General features: G+C 39.9%; 1 protein-coding gene across 3 annotated transcripts in view; it reads right to left on the reverse strand.

The window, feature by feature from the left end:
- The window catches only part of kcnh5b (potassium voltage-gated channel, subfamily H (eag-related), member 5b), a 111,939-nt gene that overhangs the window by 58,026 nt on the left and 31,662 nt on the right, over positions 1 to 22,251 (reverse strand). For all 3 annotated transcript variants that reach the window (XM_018703199.2, XM_018703204.2, XM_018703201.2), the window contains exons 7-8: positions 13,120 to 13,277; positions 11,562 to 11,833 (exon numbers count right to left, since the gene is read on the reverse strand). In XM_018703199.2, coding sequence (XP_018558715.1) covers positions 11,562 to 11,833; positions 13,120 to 13,277 — 430 coding nt within the window. The remainder of the gene's footprint in view (positions 1 to 11,561; positions 11,834 to 13,119; positions 13,278 to 22,251) is intronic.

The raw sequence follows: 22,251 nt of genomic DNA on the forward strand, positions 1-22,251 counted from the left end.
AGGAATCCCTCGCAAAAATGGTGGGAGGAAAAGTGAGAGCTCATCAGAGAAAGTGTGAGGAAAGAGAAAGAGGGGAGATAATGAGATGGAGAGAGAGGGAGAAAGTGACAAAAAGAGAAAGAGCAAGATGGCTCTTTATGGATTAGTGGACTAATCGCCTTGCTGTTGCTGCTGTCAGAGAGAGGCCACACAGAACAACCTCCCTCAGGATCAGCAAATACAATACAGAGCTCTCTCTTCCTCTCTTCATCTCTCTCTCTCCCTCACCATCCAATTGTTTCAGTGTATGTGTTTCTCTCTCTCTCCAGTGCTTGCTTTCCAAACTAATCAGGGCATCTCAGCTGAGAAGCCAGAGGGGAGAACGACACTCCGAGCTGCTTCCTTCTCTCTCCGTCTCCCCATCCTTCCCTCCCCCTCTTTTTCATCCTCTCATACCCAATTTCTATTGTCCTTCCTTTTTTTTCTCGCCCACTTCTCCTTCCCTCCAGCTCCATCATCTTATCCCCTTCCTCTCCCATCTCGTAGCATCATTTTCATCAACCTACCCTCCAAGCCTCCATCTCCTTCCCTCCCCCACAGGCCTCTGGAGGGTTGGATAAGTGGACTGGGGTGGATGGGTGGGGGTGGCAGGTCAGGAGGACTCCCAATCTACTCAGTGAAACCCAAACTCGTATTGGAATTGTGTGGAAGTAGCTAGAAGCTCCAGAAGAGTCCTCACTGGAGCACTTTTCACATCAGGCAGGGTTTTAAGTCGGATAAATACTTGGCCAAGGGCGGGAGCGTCAAAGAGAAGATCTCTCCTCGGTGCTTTCCTTCCCCGCTCCCTTCCTTCATTCCTTTCATCTCTCACCCCCCCTTTTTTCCTCTCCTGCTGAGTCTGGTAAGTCTCTTCTGCTTAGGATACGCGGCCATCAAGCCGGGTTCCCCGGGCCAAATCGGCCACATCCTTCCGCCCGGCTGCACGCATCACTGGCGCCGCCAAACCCTTTTGAGCCCAGGTAATTCTCTTAATACCCTGCGAGCTGGAGCCTGTCAACTGAGCCCGGTTTGCCTGATACTCCCATCCCCCTTCTTGCGGTACCTCACCTCCCCTTCCTTCACGCTCCGAACAGAAATACTCTTCTTGCCAAGTAATTTCATCTGGTGTCAAGTCTCAAAATTGTGTTTTCCATAAAGAAGTGAAATTAAGATTTGCCATCAGGGTGAGATTATTACTTTCACTGCATTTTAATTGTTTCCTGTTGTGAGAATCTACTTGTGTTGAGCTACAATCTCTTGAAATCATCTTCTTCATTAGTGCTGCAAAATGGATGGTCTGATTAACTCGGCCTGTCCTTGGCCTCAGTGTCAAATTTCAATATTCTTCAGACAGATAAAAATTACTTTAGAGTCCCCACCCCATCCATTATATATTAAAACTAGGACCCAATATGAGAGAAAATGACTTGTTAACATGGATGTCTCTTTCTTGTGCTGCGCTTGAAGGTTGAGCAGAGCTTTATCTGCAGCTCGATGTGCAGCCAGGATCAGAGCGGCGGCTCTTTCTCATCGCTTTGTGGTCTTAACTGGACTCACCTCTGTGATCCAGGTGTCCTATTAAATTACTTTCACACCTTTCTGTTCTGTATCATGAAAAACATTCCCAGTGAGAGACTGACGGTGTCATGTTGATGATTCGTTTTCTCTATACCAATATCTGCGATGACTTCTTTTTCACCTTAAACAAGGTCAGAGTTCAGAGAAGGAAATCATCTCCTTCAGCCAATTAGACTGTGTGACCAATTACCAGTACTAAGGTGAAAAGGCTGGTAATATTTTAGAATGCACACTTTCACTCAGAGCTGTGCTTTTCTATGACCTTTTCACTTTGCCAGTGTTACTGTCAGGAAGAAGAATGCACTAAATGGCAGTGTCAGTCGGAGGGGGAAGATTACAGGAATCAGACAGAAAGGTCTTACACAAGGTTTATGCAATCCTTTCAGATTGTGATTACTGTCTGAGCTCTGAAATCACTGTTATTCCTTAAGTGCATGTTAGAAAGAGGAGAAACCAGCAAACGCTCTTTTATCTCCTCCGCAACCAAACCATTAGACATTTCTGAGGAGCTTTAACATGCTGATAGTTAAAAAGCTCCTCCACCTCAAAACAACTGCATGACTGTCAAGAAAGATGAAATTAGTTTTTCATAACTTCTGAAAATCTTGGCGTTTTTATTCAACCTTATATTTGATCAAAATCATTCATTCTTGACCTTGGACACAAGCACAAAACATCTCATCATTAATGTCCACTTACTAGTTTGTAGACTTTGGCAGATTCAGTTGAAAGCTCAGGTTAAAAGCTCTGAACAGTGAGTCGAGCAAGTCTTTTTCTTTTTTCTTTTTTTTTATAAACTATGACTGTGTTGCTGACGTTTTGTGGGCTCTGTATGGTTTGTATTACTTTTTATTGCATTAATATGGCTTTTTGCTACAAACTAATTGCTCCCTTGCGTATTTAATTAAGACTGAACTAGAATAAACCTCTGAGACATTTATAAAGCTGGTATTCAGTCAGCACTGCACAGATACATTATATAACAGTTTAATGTTGTTGCAGAAACCTATAAGAGCTAAAAACAAATCCTCTGATATTTGCTGTGGCTCAGCTGCTTGGTGTATATCATTTTAAGGATGTGATTTTTGATTCAGATCACAAAATCTCATCTTGGCCTCAGATGTTACTGGAAGTTCAACTGTTTGCTGATTACTTAACACCCTCAGCATTGATCAGTTTGTTGTTGGTTTATCACAGAGCTCCTGCAGAAAGATGTGAGAATGCCTGCTGATCCTAAACACATGATCATAATCTTTCAAACTGGTCTACAAAGTAAAAGGCACTCAACTGCCTAGAACTCTATGTTGTAGCCAAAAGAAGTACAGCCAAGAAAGGTTCCAGCAACCATTGAGAAATCTATTTATTTTCTGCAGTGACAGCAGGCTAAGCCGAGGGGAATGTATGGGAACCAAAGTGGTCCCCTAGGTCAGGTGGGGTGTATGTGTTTTGGATGGTTACCCTGAAGTCTCCCTCCAGATGGATATTTCAAGAATACCCCCAACCTCCAGGAACAGAAAGAGCTTCCAGATTTTCCTCACAGTCTCTCATTAAAGGGTGAGCCCAGTCAGAGGAGATTTGTATCTATGATCTAATTTTTCTCCGGCCCCCACCATAAGTTCATGGCCACAGTCCAATGAACCCTGCCTACTAATATCTACTAACACTGACTGATGTGTTCCAGATACCAACTTCACTGTTCTGACAACAACAGTTCTTTGAATGAAGTGAACCTGGAGCCATTTATCATCACTCTGCTCTGAAGGTGGGATCTGCCCTCTTTTCTTCCAATTACATAGAAAAAGGGTGAGACTGTGGGTGAGCAGCAGACGTGTGTGTGAAGAGGGTGATGTTACATAATTTAGTCTAATGCTTCTGTCCCGCTGGCAATAGAAATTTTGTAAGGACATCATGAGGCATCACAGACAGTGTAGAGGTTGTCTTCCATTATGACATACTTTGTGGGATAAAACAATTGTTGGACTCTCGTTTTCATTCGACACAGCTTACCTGTTGGTTCGGTCCTTTATCAGACCCCAAGATAAGCTCAAGTATCCAGCAAAGTGTAATTAAGTTACATTCTATTTGATCTGTGAAAGTATTTTTCTTCACTGTAGGTGTGTAGAGGTAAGTATTGGAAGAAGACCAGGATCAGGGCTCCTATTCTCACTTTAAGTAAAAGAATAAAAGAGAGCTGCTATAGCTAAAAACCGTCTACTCAGTACTGAATATTAAGCAGTTCAGTTCAAGCAGCATTAATGCAGATTAGATGCTGTAATCTACCACGACTACCTACTGCATTATTGCATGCCACAGTACAGTACAGTTGTGTGCTTCAATAGTGCTGCATGAGCAGGAGCATAAGGGCTGAACAAGTGCCTTCATGTGCCTTCGGCATTTGTTTTGCTGACTTTACAGCATCACAGAAATATTAAAAAGAACAGTGTCCCTTCACATTAAATCACTTCTGCTGCTCTGTAAATGTTTTATAGACCCTTTACCATAAATTCTATTTGTACATCAATCCTACAGCTGTTGTTACTTAATTTGAAAATCTGGCTTTTTAAAAAACAAGAAAAAGGTCTCTTTGTATTCATATTATAGTTGGTATATGTAGACTTAGTTCATGCTGCTTTGGAAGGAGAAAGTACTTTGTTCTTTCCTTTGGGAAATGCATGATCTTTTGATTGGTAACATTTAGTAATAACATTTTTTTGAATGTTTTGACAGATATGGATGCTGGTAGCTGTTCATGTTTTCTATGCAATATTTTTTTAAAGACGTTTAATTTTGCAAACTACTTAGAGAACACAAGAGAGCAGAGGGAGAAACCACTGTTATCACAGTGTATGCTATTTATGAAGGTGTTTACTTTGTATTTATATTGAACCACAGATGGAGAATGTTTTTCTCTACGCGGGGAAACTCAGCTGTAAATATTACTATCATTTGTAAAAGGTGTTTTATAATCCCATGCAGAGAGAGGTGATATGTGCTGAGGGCGGGCTGGGCCATGAGATGGCATGACACTAAAATACCCTACAAAACTTGCTAATGCTAGAATGTGATTACATCTAATGAAATGGCATGGAAATTATTATGGTCTATTATGCTAATTTATATTTAATGATGCTGATCAAAGTTTCACGCTCCTATACATTTGCTATAGTAGATCTGCATGCAGGGCTGTGTGTTCATGGGTTTGTATTTGTGATGGGGTACATGTGCATTTCTGGATTTTGTAAGTGTGTTTCTTCTACATGTGAGTCAAACATGACCGCATGCCTTCAAATAGGTTAGTTCAGAGGCGCTCTTTAGCTCCCTGCTGATGGCCACAGATACAGTTATGTGGCCCATTAATCCTGAACTGTCTTGTGACAAACAGGGTGTAAGACATGTGGGAGGACAGCTGGGAGACACGGGCAGAGGCAAGGATGGAGGAGGAGCCGTGCAGATCGGCCTTTGTCACACTAATAGGAGGAAGAGTCACTCAGATGTCAGTGTATGTACAGTACAGTCCTCTGGCTCAGTCTGGGTCGATTATTAGAGATGATGACAGACAAACAGACTGACTTTCAGACAGAAGGACAGACAGACATATTGTCAGATGGGTGGCTGAATCTTTTCCTCGAAGAAGGCTCAGGCATAGTAAACAAATGAAAACAGTAGTAGCAAACAGTACTTCTGACAAGTGCTGTCAAGTCACCCAGTTTGTTTTGTTCTTCAGAGGCTCCAGATTAAAAAGACTCCGCTCTTATTTGTACTGTGCAATGTCAGTCAGCAGAGTATCTGAGCACTAAATGATGCATGTATTGGTTATAATTAGTTTGTCAAGAATTAAACAAGCAAAGAATTTTGTCCTTAAAATGACCGGTAATTTTCCTCTCTGGATGGGTGAAAGCTCTTGCTGACTAAATCCAAAGGTTAATCTTGTTTGACTTTTAGTTGACTTTTAGACAACTTTTTGCTGCTGAGTCTGGAACGTTTGTGAACACTGCTACAGTCACATAAACTCTTCAGTCAATAGCAAATGTCTGCATGAGATCTCTGGAAATGACACTGTGGTGTGTGTGCATCACCAACTTCCTAATAAAGTACAGGCACTTATCCTAAAACAGGGATGTTATCCAGATTCAGCCCGTAACTGAGAAGAAAGTAAAAAATCAGAGGATGCAGTGGCTGTTCCTATATGTACGTTTAGACATTTCCCAAGACATAAAAGACATGATTACAATCTGTATCTTGTTTGTTTTAAGAGGTGCCCACAGATAAAAGGCATCAACAGATTAACTTGTCCAGCTCCATTTAAAACTGCCAAATTCATTGCCTCCAAACCTGGCATGTCAGTGCTTCATTGAAATCAACCACAGGGCCAATCAGGGCTCACCAGGACTGAGCTGTTTGCCATTTTCCCTCAAGACAAGACATCTGTGTCGCGCTCAACCTCCTGTCGCCAACAGAGAGCATTTGTCAAGAGGGATTAACTCTGAATTAAAGAAAAAAAGGGGGGGTTGGAGAAAAGTTTAGGCAGTGGACCTGCTGTCCAGCATTTGACCCAGAGGTTGGTTGTCTTTGGTTTTCATTGTTCACTCTCTTAAATATCACTTTCCTTCCCTCCATCTCTTTTTTTTCTTGACAGACTATCTTGTCTAATTGCCCACCTTTTTCTGTGTTGCTCTGGTATGTATCCGTGCAACCATCAAGAAACCTTTAGGCAATTGTTTGAGGCTTATAAAAGGCATCCTTAAAGTTTGAAAAGATCTTTCTTAAGAACAAATAAATCTCTTGAGTATTGATTGGACACGTTGGTCAGGTTTTCTGATTTTCCTCTGACATGGAGTGTGTTGCTTTGAGTAATTATTGTATAGCTGAATGTATTGTTTGCCTGGTCAATCAATCACTGTAATCTGCTGAGTCTGATGGATCGTGACACCATTCTATTAAATGACAGTTTGAACAATAGCCTCTGCCCTTCCTCACTGAAGGTTAAGGTTCTGAAGGTTCGCCTCTGTCTTAGTTATATACAACCCTGACTTCCACCAACCAAAGCAGGGCAGATTATTTTACTATTGTTTATTGTTTATTCTTCCCGTCATCTCAGTTTCTAAGATTCTGTTCTCCTGAAAATCTGAGTTAAAATGTTATGATAAAAGTATCTTGTAATTTCCATAAAATGTTCCCATTATATCAAGAATTTTTTGGACCTCTTTCTAAAAAGGTATCGAAGAGATTTATAAGTTTGTTTCTTTATGCTTTATTAAAGGATGATTGAAGTTTATCCTCTTGCAGCATCCTCTTCAGTCCAATGGACCCTTCCTTCTGGAAAAGTGGCATCACATCTGGATCACAATCTACTTAATAACAAATTACCAACATTTACAATTTCAAACTTGATGAATTATTAGAGTAACCATTTAACAATGACCTAACATTGAATATTTAAAACAGTCACCCAGTTCAGTATTGTACTCCTACTGTAAAACACTGTCAGACTCAACAGTGGACAGTTTAAAAGAAGGATCGAAATCAAAGGCAGAATCACAGTCTCTCTCTGTCTTTTTTACTCCACACGTTCAAACCTGCAGACCACATTACCTACAAAGCTACCAAACCGACAGTTAGCTCTGAAATTCTGAAGGGTCCCACTGGTGGGACAGTGACAGGTTAATAACTTTGCTTATATTCATTACAGCAGACTGCTTCCCTGATGAATTGAAGTCCAGTAAAGACAAAGCAGCTGTCATGCTGGTGGAGGACATACACCAGACAAAATTATTTTTCACAACCTGCAAACCCAAAATTTGTTCTTATTAACAGCTTATAACTGATCTGGAAAGCACCAGTAAATTATTTACTGACACATAACACAGCAGTAATATTTCCAACCTTGTGGTACCAAGCTATTTTCTCTCTCTGCAGCAGCCCTATGATGTTCTAAAACTGATTTATATTGTAATGCTCTGTCATTCTCACAGTAAAATCTGGAAAGCGAAATGAATGGACCCCCTGTCTGTGTCTCACTATCAGTTCTCACTTGCTGAGATCAGGAAACTGCCCACACAGAATGTGTGATGGTCTGCCACGCCAAGAAGACTATCAGTCACAGCCAGACAGAACAGACACTGAAGAGCATATCATGTCTGTGTATTGTTTACTACCAAGCTGAGGCTGTTTACTGTCCAGTTGCCAGGAACAAACAATATGCGGTACAGCCCAGGGAGGCTCTGGTTTGGCCCTGATACTAAACTCCAGGGCAGGGACAGATCGGACCGAGACAAAAACAAGACAACACTGTTGTTCCAAAATGATATGCGGCCATTTTAAAATGCCTGCTGTCACCAAATGACTGATATCAAAAAAGGCTTCACAGTTCTTTTAAAATGGCCAAATCCAAACATTTTCCATAGGCAGGATCATCTGGAGGTTTAGCAAACTGAAAATTGGCTTGGAGATTTGTAAAACGGGAGGAACATTGGTGTATCCTGCCAAACACTTTAAGAAAAGTTATGAAAAAATTTGAATGCTTAAAAATAACCACTGAAAACTCGCCTTCTGTTTCTGGACTGATTTTCTCCTTTCCTCAGAAAACTGGCCAATCTCAGACAATATCACAGAGAGTAATGGCTTCTTTCTGGAGGAGCATGCAAAGCACTTACTATGCCATCACACTGTGCACTAACCCTCGATTTGTTTTGTATTCATGTGAGTCACTGCTATAACGAAGGCTACCCTAGTTCCTACTGAACAAAACTGAATGAGGGCCAGGGGGTGTTCAGCCCTCCAACCAGACCATCAGAGAGCACAGATTTACTGATGACATTTCAGGGAACAACCAATGAAATGATGGCTGATAGAAAACAAGCTCATTCTTGGTGCCTGACCTGAACAACGCCACCTTAAAATCATCCAACAATCCTTACAGGAAGACTTTACCATATCAGAATGTCAGCAGTCAGACAGGGCTACCAGGTTAGTGATAATGATACTCTGATTACTGATGGACTTCCTCCTAAAATACACTGCACAATTCTGAAAATAAATGGCCATTAGAAACAGAAACACTATTCCTATCCACACAGTCTAACAGAGCTTTCTAGAAATTCGTTCTTGATTAATTGAGCAGAAAACAACAAATGTAAGGTGGTTCCATATCAGCAGATTCACATGTATACAACTTATTTGCATGATGAGATAAAGCGAGTGCTCCTCGTGACTGTTCAACCATGCTAAATGTGTTGAATAATGTACAGCTGTTTTGGCCTGAAGGCAGGAAGCTTCTAGGAAAAAAACACAGCTGACAAACAATCAGAGGCTGAGTCAAACGACTCATAGAAGACAGGTACAAGACTCCAGGTTCTGGTACAACTGAAGATAAAGCACATACAGGTACTATGTAACCTACAGACTACAGATATTTAACCAAAGAAGTGCACATTGAGGGAAATTTCACTTAAAAAGATGACATTTTAGAAAAATTACATGCTGTAGGAAACACTTGAGTAGATCACTATCCACTGTGGACGACATGGCTATAAATCTAATAAAAATGTCAGTGCTGGCTGTACATCCATTTAACCTTAACACCAACAGATAAACACAACAGTTCTGTTTGCCATTCTCCTGTCAAAGCCTCCAGGGGACCACTTGGCAGGAAAAAAACATATTCAGTGTAAGAATCTCTACTTTCAGTTTTGCCGACTGTGCATACAGCTGAATAATTGATGCACTCAAAGTAACTTTTCCTTCAGGATATAGACATTGTTACACAAGCTCCATCACGCCAGCAGAGAAGCACGAATACCAACAATAAAAAGCTTTTGTAATAAATTTGTCACTTCTGGGAAAAGAAAAACACATTTCCAAACAGACTGAAAGGTTTTAAAACCTACAGATTGTTAAACCACGGACACAAGATATTGTTAAAACCACAAATATGGATATTTATCACCTTCTTTTACAACAGCTGCTTAACATCTCAGTATCCTGTGCCCTCAAGTCTAGAGAAGTACTGATATCATCTGTAGCTTTCAGATCACCAAAGGCTCCATCTATATCTTTACACACAGACATTAGACTTTTGACTTCATTAAAATAACATCAAAGAGACCAATAACTGTCATAGAAGTTTCCTGCAGTATGCCCACAAGTCCTGAGTGTGCACACATGCACGTGTAAAGTCTGAGCCTCAAGAAGAAATCAGATAATGCAGTTTCATGCACTGCACTAACCCGACTACCTGCTGTTGTCAATAATCAGATTTCCCTCCAACCCCTGAGAAAATGCAGGTGATGTTCGACTGTGACTAGAAAATCTGATGCCATTTTCAAGCCTGTGCTGCTCACAAAAATGAACCATATAGAACATGTAGAAAAGTTTCACCTGCATACTGCAGCTGCCACAGAGTTTCACTAAAACATCCAACGTGCAGCTGAAAACATTAGTTGATCAATTAATTAGTCGACATAAAACGAATCACCAGCCTGTTTGATCACTTGATTTAGGTTGATTCAAGTAATTTATCAAACAAAAATTTCTAATATTCTTTGGTCCTGCCCTCACAAATTTTGTCTTTGGGGTTTGAACTGATAGCCATCTGATATTTTAAAGAATTATCCTTTAATTGATTAATCTCATAAACAACTAACAGATTAATATATACTGACAGCAATGGTTAGCTGTACCCCTGGACCATATTCACTGTATCTCCAGTTGTATCTAATTTAATATACAGGTGCTGGATGCATATGAAAAGTAAAGACTAATGGAAGAGAGGTGTTTTTGAAAGAATGAATGATAGAATGATAAACTGGAATGTTCTGAGGTGATGTAAGATGATTGTGAAGCTCTGCAGAAAGCTGAAAGATGTAATACAACCTGATTATTTGATCATGAGTGCAACTAATCCCCTTAAAGGACAAAAATGTTAATTTAAGTACATTTTTCACACAAGACAAAGGCATTTGTTGTAAAATGAGTAAAATCCATATATTCTGTAATACACATTGTATTTCCCTATTCACTATTAACCATTAATAACTCAGCACTTCCTCAATGTGTTCAGATGATTCCTCAGATTAACCACAGGGAGTGCAGTTTGCCATTAATCATGTGTGTCACATGCAGCTTTCTATTATTCTGTTCAGTTATCTGCTGCTTTCATCATCAGCATGGTGTTTCCTGCTGTGCAGATCTCTGCGCAGCCTCTGACAAAAAAAATTGTTTGAATTCCTCTGTTAACATTCCTCATTACTTCAACTCCACTGGAATAGTTCTATAAATGGACTTTAACTGTAAAGTTTAAAAGGTAAACCCTCGGGGATTGCTTTAAGGCATTTGGAAACTTTGGCACAGCAGCCAGTAGGGTGAAACTGCAGGTGACTTATCGCCCTCTCCATGAAGACCTTTTACCATACACAACAATCCCAAAAAGAAGTTCTCTGATAATTAAGCCATTTCACCCAATAAGCAATGTTTTCTATCTACTTCTCTTCATACATAGATTGTACTTCCTCTGTGGAGCAGGAGACTTTAGTCTAGTCATCCTCATTAAGTCAAATATTAAAATACATTTTATAGCAATCTCGCCAGCAGCTACCTCTCTCAGACATCTGACCAATGTGACAGAGTGACCAACCCACACAGTCATCTCTAGGTTACAAATCTAATGTGGCAACAACCAGCAAGTACTTACATATCCACACAGCACATCACTTTGTATCAAATGTCAGTGTATCACAAAACTCTACCATCTGCATTTCCTCAGAGCAGCAGTTTCCTCAGTGGACCTTCTATTGGTATATAAGACATTAAAATGAAGTAGAGTGATACCTCCTCAAAGGAAATGGTCTGTTGTGCCATTTCAGACCCCAAAAAGACCAAAACCACAACAACATATCCAGAGTGGTTTTCAGAAAGCTGCCACCACTGCACAGTTAAAGCAAAAAAGCAGCTGTTTATTTCGTACTTACATCCCACCATCATCATGGCCACTGAGAAGATCTTCTCTCCGTCTGTGGTGGGGGCGATGTTGCCAAAGCCGATGGTTGTTAGGCTGGTCATGGTGAAATACAGAGAGGTGATGTACAGAGAGTCCTTGCCGGGGCCGCCCTCCCACTGGCCCGTACCACTGGCATTGTAGCGGTAAGGTGATCCGATGCTGATAGCCAGCTGGTAGAGCCAGCTGTCCATTTTGATGGTATTGGTGACTTCATCAATGACCTCATAGTCGCCAATACTGTACCTGTTGAGGACGACACAAGAAGTTCAGTATGTTGACTGCCGCACTTCAACCAAAGTCGTACATCTGACTGAGATCTGGATAAAATATACGGCGTAACAAGGATTAATATCCTCGTAAAGAGCCGTCAGATCTATTGAAGAATCACTACTTGTGATTTTCTGTTTAATTCCAGGAGCGATTAAGAGTTTTCCACTGTTTTCCTCTCATTATTAGAGTCTTCCCTTTCTGTCTTCTTACTTTAGTGTTTTGGATGTTATTATGACTACATTGCTCATATTCTGTCTGCAATGTCTTTCTGTGCTGAATACATATCTACTTGTATTTTTAACATCTCCATAAATGCACTCCTTGAAATTATGTTCATATTCCACTAACATGCAACTGCAAACAAACTGTAGTTGTCACACAATGCTGCCTGGATTCACATTTCAGCTGTTTTCCTATAATTTAATACCAGTTCATAACAAAGCATAATTAAACTTTTTTATGTTTAGGACAGATTGTTGTCTTGGTTAAATACTCAAATTTATTGTTTTAATGTGTAAACCACATCTTTGCTGAACAAGCTTAACCACATGGAGGATTCAGGATGCATAATGTAACTAATAAAACAAATTAGTCATATACTGTATAAATGATTAAAACTCACCTTAAAAAACCTTAATCCTTCCATAATTTCTGCACACATCTTAACGTGAACTCAGGGCCCTTAAAATCTCTGCTTCAAACTTCACCTTCATTTGCTTTTAAGGGTATTCGATGGTAAATCTTAAATATGGTTATTAAAAGCATTAATCATTAATGTAAGAGCAGACTGAGCAGCATAAACAACATTTAGAGCTTCACTTTGGTCTGTCATGGCTCATATTCAGTTATTTGAAAAGCCATAGAAGAACATTACTGTTGTGTTTATGTCGGCGAGTATTTGCAATGAAGGGATAATTTGAAAAGGGACTCTGTGTTTTGGGATAGCAGAAATTGCTTTAAAAAATTCCTTTTGTTTGCTATAGGGCATAAATAAATTAGCATATCACTCGATGTTGTATCACTTTGAGGAAAATAAACAAAGCTTGTAGTCAGCAGAACAGCAGCAGATGCTTTGTAATGTACAGATGGGAGGGCAGGAGCAATGTTTAGCATACATAACCAATTAGGAACAGTTAGGAAAATGGGTAAATTCCCAGCAGCCAGCAGGAGCTTTTGAATAGCACTAAACTGTGAGGAAATGAGAAGAACTTTCCTGAGTGGCTATAAATACCAGGAAAAAAAAAACAACAACTCTCTACCAGATGCAGGCGAGCCAGTGGGCCACCAGTCCAAACACACAGACCAGCAGGACCAGAACCGCAGCACCGTACTCCAGGTAGTGGTCCAGTTTCCTGGCTACCCGGCCCAGACGCAGCAGGCGGACCACCTTCAGAGAGCTGAACAGACTGCTGATGCCCTGAGGAGGTGGAGGAGGGAGATGAAATGAAGGAGAGAGGGAAGAAAATGCAAGTGGGGAGACGAGCGGAGGGAAAAGGCAGAGGAGAGGAGCAACAGAAAAAAGAAGAGGAAGTGAGAAAGCATGGAGGAAGGAGAGAGGAGACAGATGAAAAAAGAGAAATGTGGGGTGGTATCATGTAAATGAAATGGACATGAGGGCAGGTAAAGAGAGAGGGAAGGTAGAGAGACAAATGGGTTAGTACAGACAAAAGTCTGTAGAGAAAATAATGAATCAGTACACTGCATTAACAGCAGGGTATATTTCAAAGCTTTTGAGATGAGCTAAGGTTGGCTGGGTGCTTTAGTTGAACAGCATCGCTAACTTTAGCCTGGACTCTGTTATGGATCAGCCCAAACCGGCTCCCACACAGTGACTGTTTCAGTCCTGGACAGAGATTTTTCTAACACAACCTGAAACCCAACAAAATGAGGTAGTTAGCTAATGATATGCAAACTCTTAGTCTTGGATGTAACCCCAGTTTACTAACATACTTTTCCAATCATGCTGATGGTCTTGGAACAGCCTCAAAAAACACCACCCTCCAGACTCTAAACTGTATACAGAGCATGGTCTTACTAACCCTCCTGCATACCACTTCATCATGTGGAGAAATCCTCAGCTTAATGATTGTGAAGCTATTGGACATTGACGTCTCAGGAGAGGGGTGAAGGGTCAACACCTTCATGTAAGCATGTAAGCATATACTGCAGAAAAAACGCTTAATCTAACTTCTTATTTCTAATACTGGAGATTGGTCTAAAACTCTCATTTTACATAATTCCCAACAAACTACATTAACAGTTCAGGCTGAAATACTTCCCTGAAACACTAAACGTCAGGTAATTTGGAGAGTCATTTCACCATGTTGTATTGGTAATAATACACTTCCATGTAATAACACAAACAAACCTCTGTAAACAGAGTTTAAACTGCTATGAGCAGCAGCAATTTAAACTTATTTTAAAAGTTTGTTATAAATAGTTGTGTAAGAGCTACACAAGGGTGGAAAATAAATTAGGGAGTAAAGGAATACAACAGTGCGCTTGGCTTGTTTTCATCCCCACCCAAAAATGAACAGTTCAATTCAGAAAGATGTTTTATATTTATCTCTGAAAACCACACCACCAATACTTGAAATTAACAAATGAGGCTCTCTGCAAAAACAGAGAGAATACCACTCTGGAACAAAACTACAACAGGTCCTATCACATTGCAAGCCACACTTCAACACCCATCAAAATGATTGCTAAATGTTAATGTTATGCAGCTCATGGGGAAGCAGAAAATGTCTCAGCAAACAGAGACAATTAACACAGTTAAGTTGTTTCTATAATCCATCATTTTCTTCCAAAAAACTGTCAGGAAATCAGCCAATTAAATTAAAGCCCTGAACCTCTCTTCAGTGTTACTGGTCTGGAATGACATGTTATGAGCACTGACTTGGTACTGGTCACTTTAAAAGGGTCTTGTTTGGAATTATATACTGACCCAATGGTGCTTTCAAAGTCACTGCTTTTAGTAGACAACAATGTGTTGTGAACAAGATCACATCACATGGTTCACCTCCAGTCTTTTAAAGCACTGCACCTTCATGTGACCGACATAACTCAATGACAGGATTTCTGGAACTCAGCCAGAGTGACCATCGGGTTCTTGGTCACCTGTTACCAAGGCTGTCTCCTCTGACTGCAACCAGTTCCTATGAAGAGTCCTGGTTGTTCCACGGATACTGTGCTTTTGGGAACCTTTTTCTTGCCTTTCCCAGATCTGTACCTTGACACAATCCTGTCTCTGAGCTCTCAGTATTGAGTGCAGATTGATGATAGACAAAATGAATTTTCTTGATTTTAGTGTGAGGCTGCAACATAACAAACTGTGAGAAAAGTAAAGGGGTCTGATGAACTGTAGTTACCTACTGCAGCTTAATCTACAACTAACTGTTACTAAAAATCCATATTTTACTGATAGCCCTTTGCAGTAGATGGTGTGAATAACAAAACAACAAAAAAAAAACCCACCCACATTATAGTGTAGTGTACCATATCTACATCATTTTCATTATGTTAAAAGCAGCGTGGTGCCTAAAATAAAATGACCAGCAGCATCATCGTTTCATACACATTTCCCAGTAATTAAACCTGATATATTTCATATCTTTGGAATGAAGTTAAAACAGAGTTTATGAGCACATTATTAATTTGTAATGACAGATGAAAAAGTGGATGAACTGGATTAAAACTCAATTTTCAGTAAAAACCTTGCAACACTATTTTACTACCTGTTTTTCATCAGCGCAACAGTTAAACAGATTATATATTGTATCTGATCAAAAGCTATACAATGAAAACAACAATTAATTCAAACATAAAAATAACTCACATACATTTCCTGAAAAGTAAGACTGCAGCGTCTTTTCATCACTGGTTATCAATCATTTAGTCCATAAAAGGACTTTAACAATGTCTTATTAAAAACTTTAAATATTCAGTTTACTTTTGTAAAAGATGAAAGAAATCAGAGAAGCTGGAATCAGTGAGTCTTACTTACAAATAACAAAAACATACACTTAAGTTTGGGTCAATACCAATATTACTGACTGATAGTACCTCATCACTGAACATCATATTAGCATATGTACCTTCTCATAGTACACAGAATATTGTCATGTTAGAGAACACTGGCTGTTTATTTTTCCACTCTAAATTGTCGTACTCAGTTCATATCTTGGTCTCGGTTCTTTAATAATCAAGTGTAAAGACAACTTCTCAAAAATCCAGTATCAGACAGGATCTAATACACATACTCATAAAGAACAAATGTATTTTTAATGCACAACACCACAGAAACTCGCACCACACGGTCCAGAGTCCCTGAGTACTTTTTCACTGCTTCATTAACTGGCCCATGTCGTCCAAAGGGCCTGGCTCTTTATAGCCTGTTCTATATCACAAACTTCCTGAGCACAGTCAGCTGAGGGAGGCTCAAAATAAACAAAAGTGATTTTTTTTTTTTCAACAGCAGGAGCAGCAGCCAGGAACCCGAGGCATCAGCACGCTCTGCACAATCCTTTTTAACACAATTAACAACGCGTGTTCAGGAGCAGCAGGGGCCAACACTGTACAACCTGAAGCTAAATATTGCCAAATATATATATACTAACATTAAAAAATATATAATAATTTTCTCATTTTGGAGCATAGAGAGAAAAAAAGCTGATGAAAGCCAGCAGGGTTATCTAATGTTGTAGGCTACGAAGTTATGTAATGAAACGGGAGACTGCTGAGGAAGAGGCGAGTTGCTCTCTACAGTTTCCTCCGAGTCTTCACGTCCACACTGACGTTCATTTTCAGCCTTAACTTTAACCACCTTCAGCAGCAAACCAGCTCCATTCAGCCCTTGTTCTTCTTTTAACCTTTTTTAATCCCAGTAACAGACCTGAGCTTCTCTATTTTCCTCCACACTGAAATGTGTGCTTTAAAAAGTCTGACAGTATCAGTTTTCGTGACAGGAAGAGTTAATATAATTTAGAGTTCTCTTAATTCTGGCACATTTTAATCCAGTGGAAATTTTATCCCTCCTCTGTTGTTCTCAGTGGAAACATGTTCCTGGGATTCCCTGTTCTTTTCTGAGAATATGAACATCTAATTATTGTGTAAGCATTCAAAAGCTACAGCTCCCATAAGGCTTTGTCAGCAAGTCTCAAGGAATATGTTCTAGTTAAATAATGATTCCCTTTTTAGTATTTATAAGTTCTTTATAATGGTTTATAATACACTACAGTTAGTTATAAGCAGATATAAGGATATTTTCAGTGTTTATGTGCAGTATTTGTCAACAAATAGAACTTTTCCCATTAAGACATTTCATTGAAACTGTTTTACTATATTGTCTTTAATTGACTGGTCATACCCAGCCTTCACTTGTGTATAGGGAGACTTTAAGTACAGTGGTACCATGGTACCAGAAACTAATCACAACCAATTTTGTTGGGAACTGAAGTTAATGTGAAACTGCCTGTGAGAAAAGGTGCATCTTACAAAAGCCATTTGTTGTACATACACATTGAAACAGAATAAACCTTTAACAATACCTTCAACAAACATCTTTTACCAGGAGCGTGGGTGTCAGGTGAGGTTGTAAGGTCTGGAAAAGCTAGTAATAATATTTGAGTTGAGATTATTTTGTCACATCTTTTATATCAGTCTCTGAGCACAGGAAACTTTTTAATCTGATAATAGTTCCTCCTCACACATTTTCTCTATCCCTAATTCTGCATCTTCAGTTTCAGGGTGAGCAGCTTCACACAGCAGTCCTAGTTTTAGACCTAGTTCTTATCACAACAACCCTCCTGCCACCAATTACAGTAGCTCCCATCCCACTGAGGATGTGTCACATATGATATTCTATATACAGTATTTCCCATAGTCAGCAAATCCCATGAAAAGACTAAAATGTGTTCATCTGTCTCTTGAACACTGACTTCTCTGCTGTCTGTGGCTCTCAGATCCAAGTGCACTGGTTTCTACCAACCTTTTAAAACAGATCACAAATGTATGATTACATTTTTAAAAGAGGTTCAGCAATTTCCTAAAACAGATGGACACTAGTTTTTAATAAAACAAACTAAGCTGATAGACTATTCAGCAGCGATAATCCTTGTGCTCTGGTGAGTATTTGTAGCACCAGGGTGACGTGTGAGGGACTGAGTGAATATAAACTACAGTGTCTGTGTTCATGATGATGAAGGAACATGTCACCCTGTGCAGTGTGGCTCACTGATGTGTCTGCAACAGTTACTGGACAACAATGAATCTCTCGATGAATCTACTTCTTTACAGTTATAAAGAGATGGTCTTGATTTGGTCTTTCTGTTGAATCAGACCTTTTTCTTTGATCTTGGTTTTGACTTGTTCTAAACCTCTGAGTCAGACTCAACTGGATTTGGTTTTGACCTCAACTGGACTAAGAAGGTCTTGACTGTAGCTTCGTCTCAGCTCAAACTCCAGCTACAGGTTCCTATATTTCCCTCTCTCTGATGCCACAGACGCAGCCAGCCCTCCCCAGTCATCCCCAGCCCTTCCTGCCTCTCGCCAGCCACAGCTTCAAAGGCCTCCCCTGGGACTCGGACGGATCTCAGCTCGTATGTAAATGCCTCTAAATTACGTAGCCACAGGACCGAGCAACACAGATGAAAAGAGCATGAGTCAAGAGCGTGCAACGCATGTAAAATCATGGCTCATAAGCACCTGTTTATCAAAACAGAGCCTGGCTCTCTCTCTCATTATTTTCAAAGCAGAGGACGCACAGTCGCGTGTTCATGACAGCATCAGGAGCTTAACATGTTTTCAGCACTCAATCTGGCGTGCATTAAAAATTTAAAATGTCTCAGCTTTTAGCAAAAGAGCACCATGCTTCAGCTGAGTTTTCAATTGTCACTTTACACCAACAGGAGCCGAAAGCAAAACCTTCCATGTGCAGCAAAAACTAAAAAGTAAAGGCGCTTTTTGTTCAGGTTTTAATCCTTTCAACGTCTCAAACATAAGGATAAATGTCTTTAGATATTTTAGTACCATAAAATACATTTGGTTTGATAGCTTTCCAGAATGTTTTTCTCCCTTAGATTCATGAAAGACGTAAATATAAACTATTTGTGGGGACAAGAAGACGTTAGCAACTGAACCAAATGAAGTAACAGAAATGTTGATGCATCTTGAATCTCCAGCGTGAGTTTGGTTTTTCACTGATTTCCCCTCATCCCTCAGTCTCACCTTACACTCCAAAAGATCTCTCTATTCATACATATTCCTTGATCCTTTCCTTTCATGTTTTCATCCACCTATTCATCTACCGTTTCACAAACATTTTGACTTGTTATAGTAGGAAAAGCACAGGTGGAAATAATGACATCGACAATGGCTCTGTTCTGTTCAATGTCCCAGTGAGCCAGCATACAGAATACCAGGGCCCTGAATGGAATTCAGCCATGATAACTGTTATTAATTAAACCTGTGCTTTTCCTGCTGTCATGTCAAAATGTCTGCTGTGAAAATCCCTCTGTTCTATGCTGCATTCACACAATGTCGTCAAAATAGCGAGAATGATTAAAAATATTCTGTTAGGCAAGTGAACATTATTCCAGCATGGTTCCCAGCACTACTCCAGCCCTGATAAGCACAGTTTTTTGGTAATGGTATTAGTGTTAATACCATGGTTTCATCACGGCTTAGCAGCCATTCTGACACTGACATATTTATGTTTGTATGTATGTTTGTTTTTGCCAAGAGTGAGATATCACTGCCATCAGAACTTCTACCCATAACGACAACTAGGAAACTGAGCGAATGTTTTTTTTCTCACTCAGCTCGGAGCTTGTATCTACCATCTGTACAACATGACATGATTTCAGCATTGTTGTGTCACCTCACCTCTCCATCTTCCACCACAGCAGTGCAACACAAGTGTAATATACCGTATACTATAATGAAAATAAATGTTATGAAAAAGAAACTCTGAGATACTGTTAATAACGTACATACAGCCAATTATATCACATAAAAGATGCTATTTCTGACCAACCATATGGCAGGTCTTTAGAGACAGAAGCCCACTTCCAAAACATGCACAGTCGAGTGAAAACACACACACACACACACACACACACCACACACACAGACACACAGACACACACACACACACACACACACACAATTACTTTGGTACAAAAACTTTGAAACTTTGAAACGTAGGCAAAGAAAGCGACAGCTCAACAGCCCCAACACTCACAAACAAAGCGGCTGTAAAGAGTCAAAATAACAATAATAATATGGGTGATGTATTTTGTTAACTCCGCTGTAAGACTCTGTCAACACAGACATGAAATATGTCAATGAAGAATCACTGTCCAACAGCTCAGAGTGCAAGCTCTTACAGTCTCAGACCAGCAATCACATCATTTGTCAAGATTTGTCAAAATAATGACAAAAGTTTAGCATTTTGTGTAAGTGCTTTGTCATTCAGGCAAAACAAACAAGCAAATGCAGCTTGTGTGAGACAAACTCATTTGATACACTGCCATATCAATAAGCATCTTCCATACATTCCTTTATTTACAAAATGTTTTTATCAAGCCATCCATGTTTCTATTGCACCTTCCATTCTTCCACCATCCGCTCCTTCATTCATCCATTCACCCAACAATCCTTCCTTTAGATTTTATTAAACCAGTGCTTTTTAGCAACTCCTCTCAGCCATTTATCACTCTGTTTCTGATCCATGTATTTCTCTGACACTCCTTTACATCCCTCCTTCTCTCAGTGTACCATGCAAAGTGTTAATATCCCACCCCTGACTGCACGCCGCACAGCTTCCCTCCAGCTCTGTCAGCCTGGCCTGGCCATGGCGGTGGCAACATGCACGCCATGCAGAAAGGTCAGCCTGGATTAGACCTTTCTGAGTCGCCGCGGCGCCTGCAGACGCACACTGTGAGCTCCCATCAGCCTGCCGGGCTCCTCCGTGACAGCAGGTGGCTTCAGGACCTGCGGGGGGTTCCTCCCTGCCTGACTCCAACACCCGCCACCCCCTCCACAGCACAACACACACACACACACACACACTGACTCCAAACACCTCCTCTGCTACAACCTGAGGGAGCATGAGCACAGCTCCTCATGAGAACGTTACATCATTCTTTGCTGTTGTTTTACTGACTGACTACTTCACTTGTTTTGTTGATGTTAGCGCTGACCTGTACGCATCTTCATGTAGGTGTTGCTATTCTTGAAATATGAGAAAACCTTATACATCCAAAATGTCAACAAGAACAAACAGAAAGAAATAGAGAAAAAGATCCTCACACTTTAAAGGGAAAAGCTGTTTTGTGCAACTTCTGCGTCTCTCATAGGTTATTACCATATTTTCCATCAGTTAGGACACATTTTACTGATGTGCCAACATCACTAGAACAGAGTTGTAAACAAACACCCTGGACAAATATTACATTAAATCCCATCATGCCTCAGCCTCTTCAATATATTACACTGAGCTGGACAACTGAACATGTTTCAGCTGTTTTGTCTTGTGGTGTGTTCTGCCTAAAACTCACTTTGTACTCTGAAGATGTTTGGATTCATGTTGTGGCTTTGATTTTCAGGATGGGAAACACTGTATTCCTTTAATGAACAAAAATGATCATTTTGCTCTATGGGTCTGCTACACACCTGGGGGATGATTCCTTAATCACCACAGAAGTAGGATTTTGTGGCACTTTGATGAGAGCTTGTTATCTGAAAAGCTGGGAGCTTACCATTTTTTAAAGTGCCACTATCCCAGTGTATAAGCTGTAAACCAATTAACATATTCATATTATCACATCCACTTATCGGAGAAGTGAAGACACATAAATGTCAATTACAATATAGAAAACTGTGCATAAAACAGTTACAAGATCTAACAGATATAATGCAGGTTTAATCTGCATTAGTCTTCATCTATATTTTCTCTTCTCAAGAAGTCATTCAGAAATGAACCTGTCCAGTTGCTCAGAATGTGCTGAAACAGTGAGTTGACTTACTTGACAATTTATTAATATTCATTATATTGTAAATTTTAATTGTGTTTTATTCCATTTCTTAAATCTGGCCAGGAAGAACAGATAAAAGTGACTCATTCACAGTTCTTTTTCTGTTCACTTGTCCTGGATTAGTAAACTTAAAAAAATAAAATAAAGACGAAGTAGTTGACAAAAAATGAAATGCCAATTGTTTTGATTACCTGGATTACTTGGATTAGCAAAATGCGTCATTTATGAGGCAAGAATACCAAACATTCCTATTTTACATCACCATAAACTGAATACCTTGAACACTTTGGGCACACGATCTCCTGACACCTTACATAAAATTAGGCACAAAAGCCTAAAGACCAGTGAAACATT

The sequence above is a fragment of the Lates calcarifer genome, linkage group LG19 (genome assembly GCF_001640805.2).
Source record: "Lates calcarifer isolate ASB-BC8 linkage group LG19, TLL_Latcal_v3, whole genome shotgun sequence".
Lineage (NCBI taxonomy): Eukaryota > Metazoa > Chordata > Actinopteri > Centropomidae > Lates > Lates calcarifer.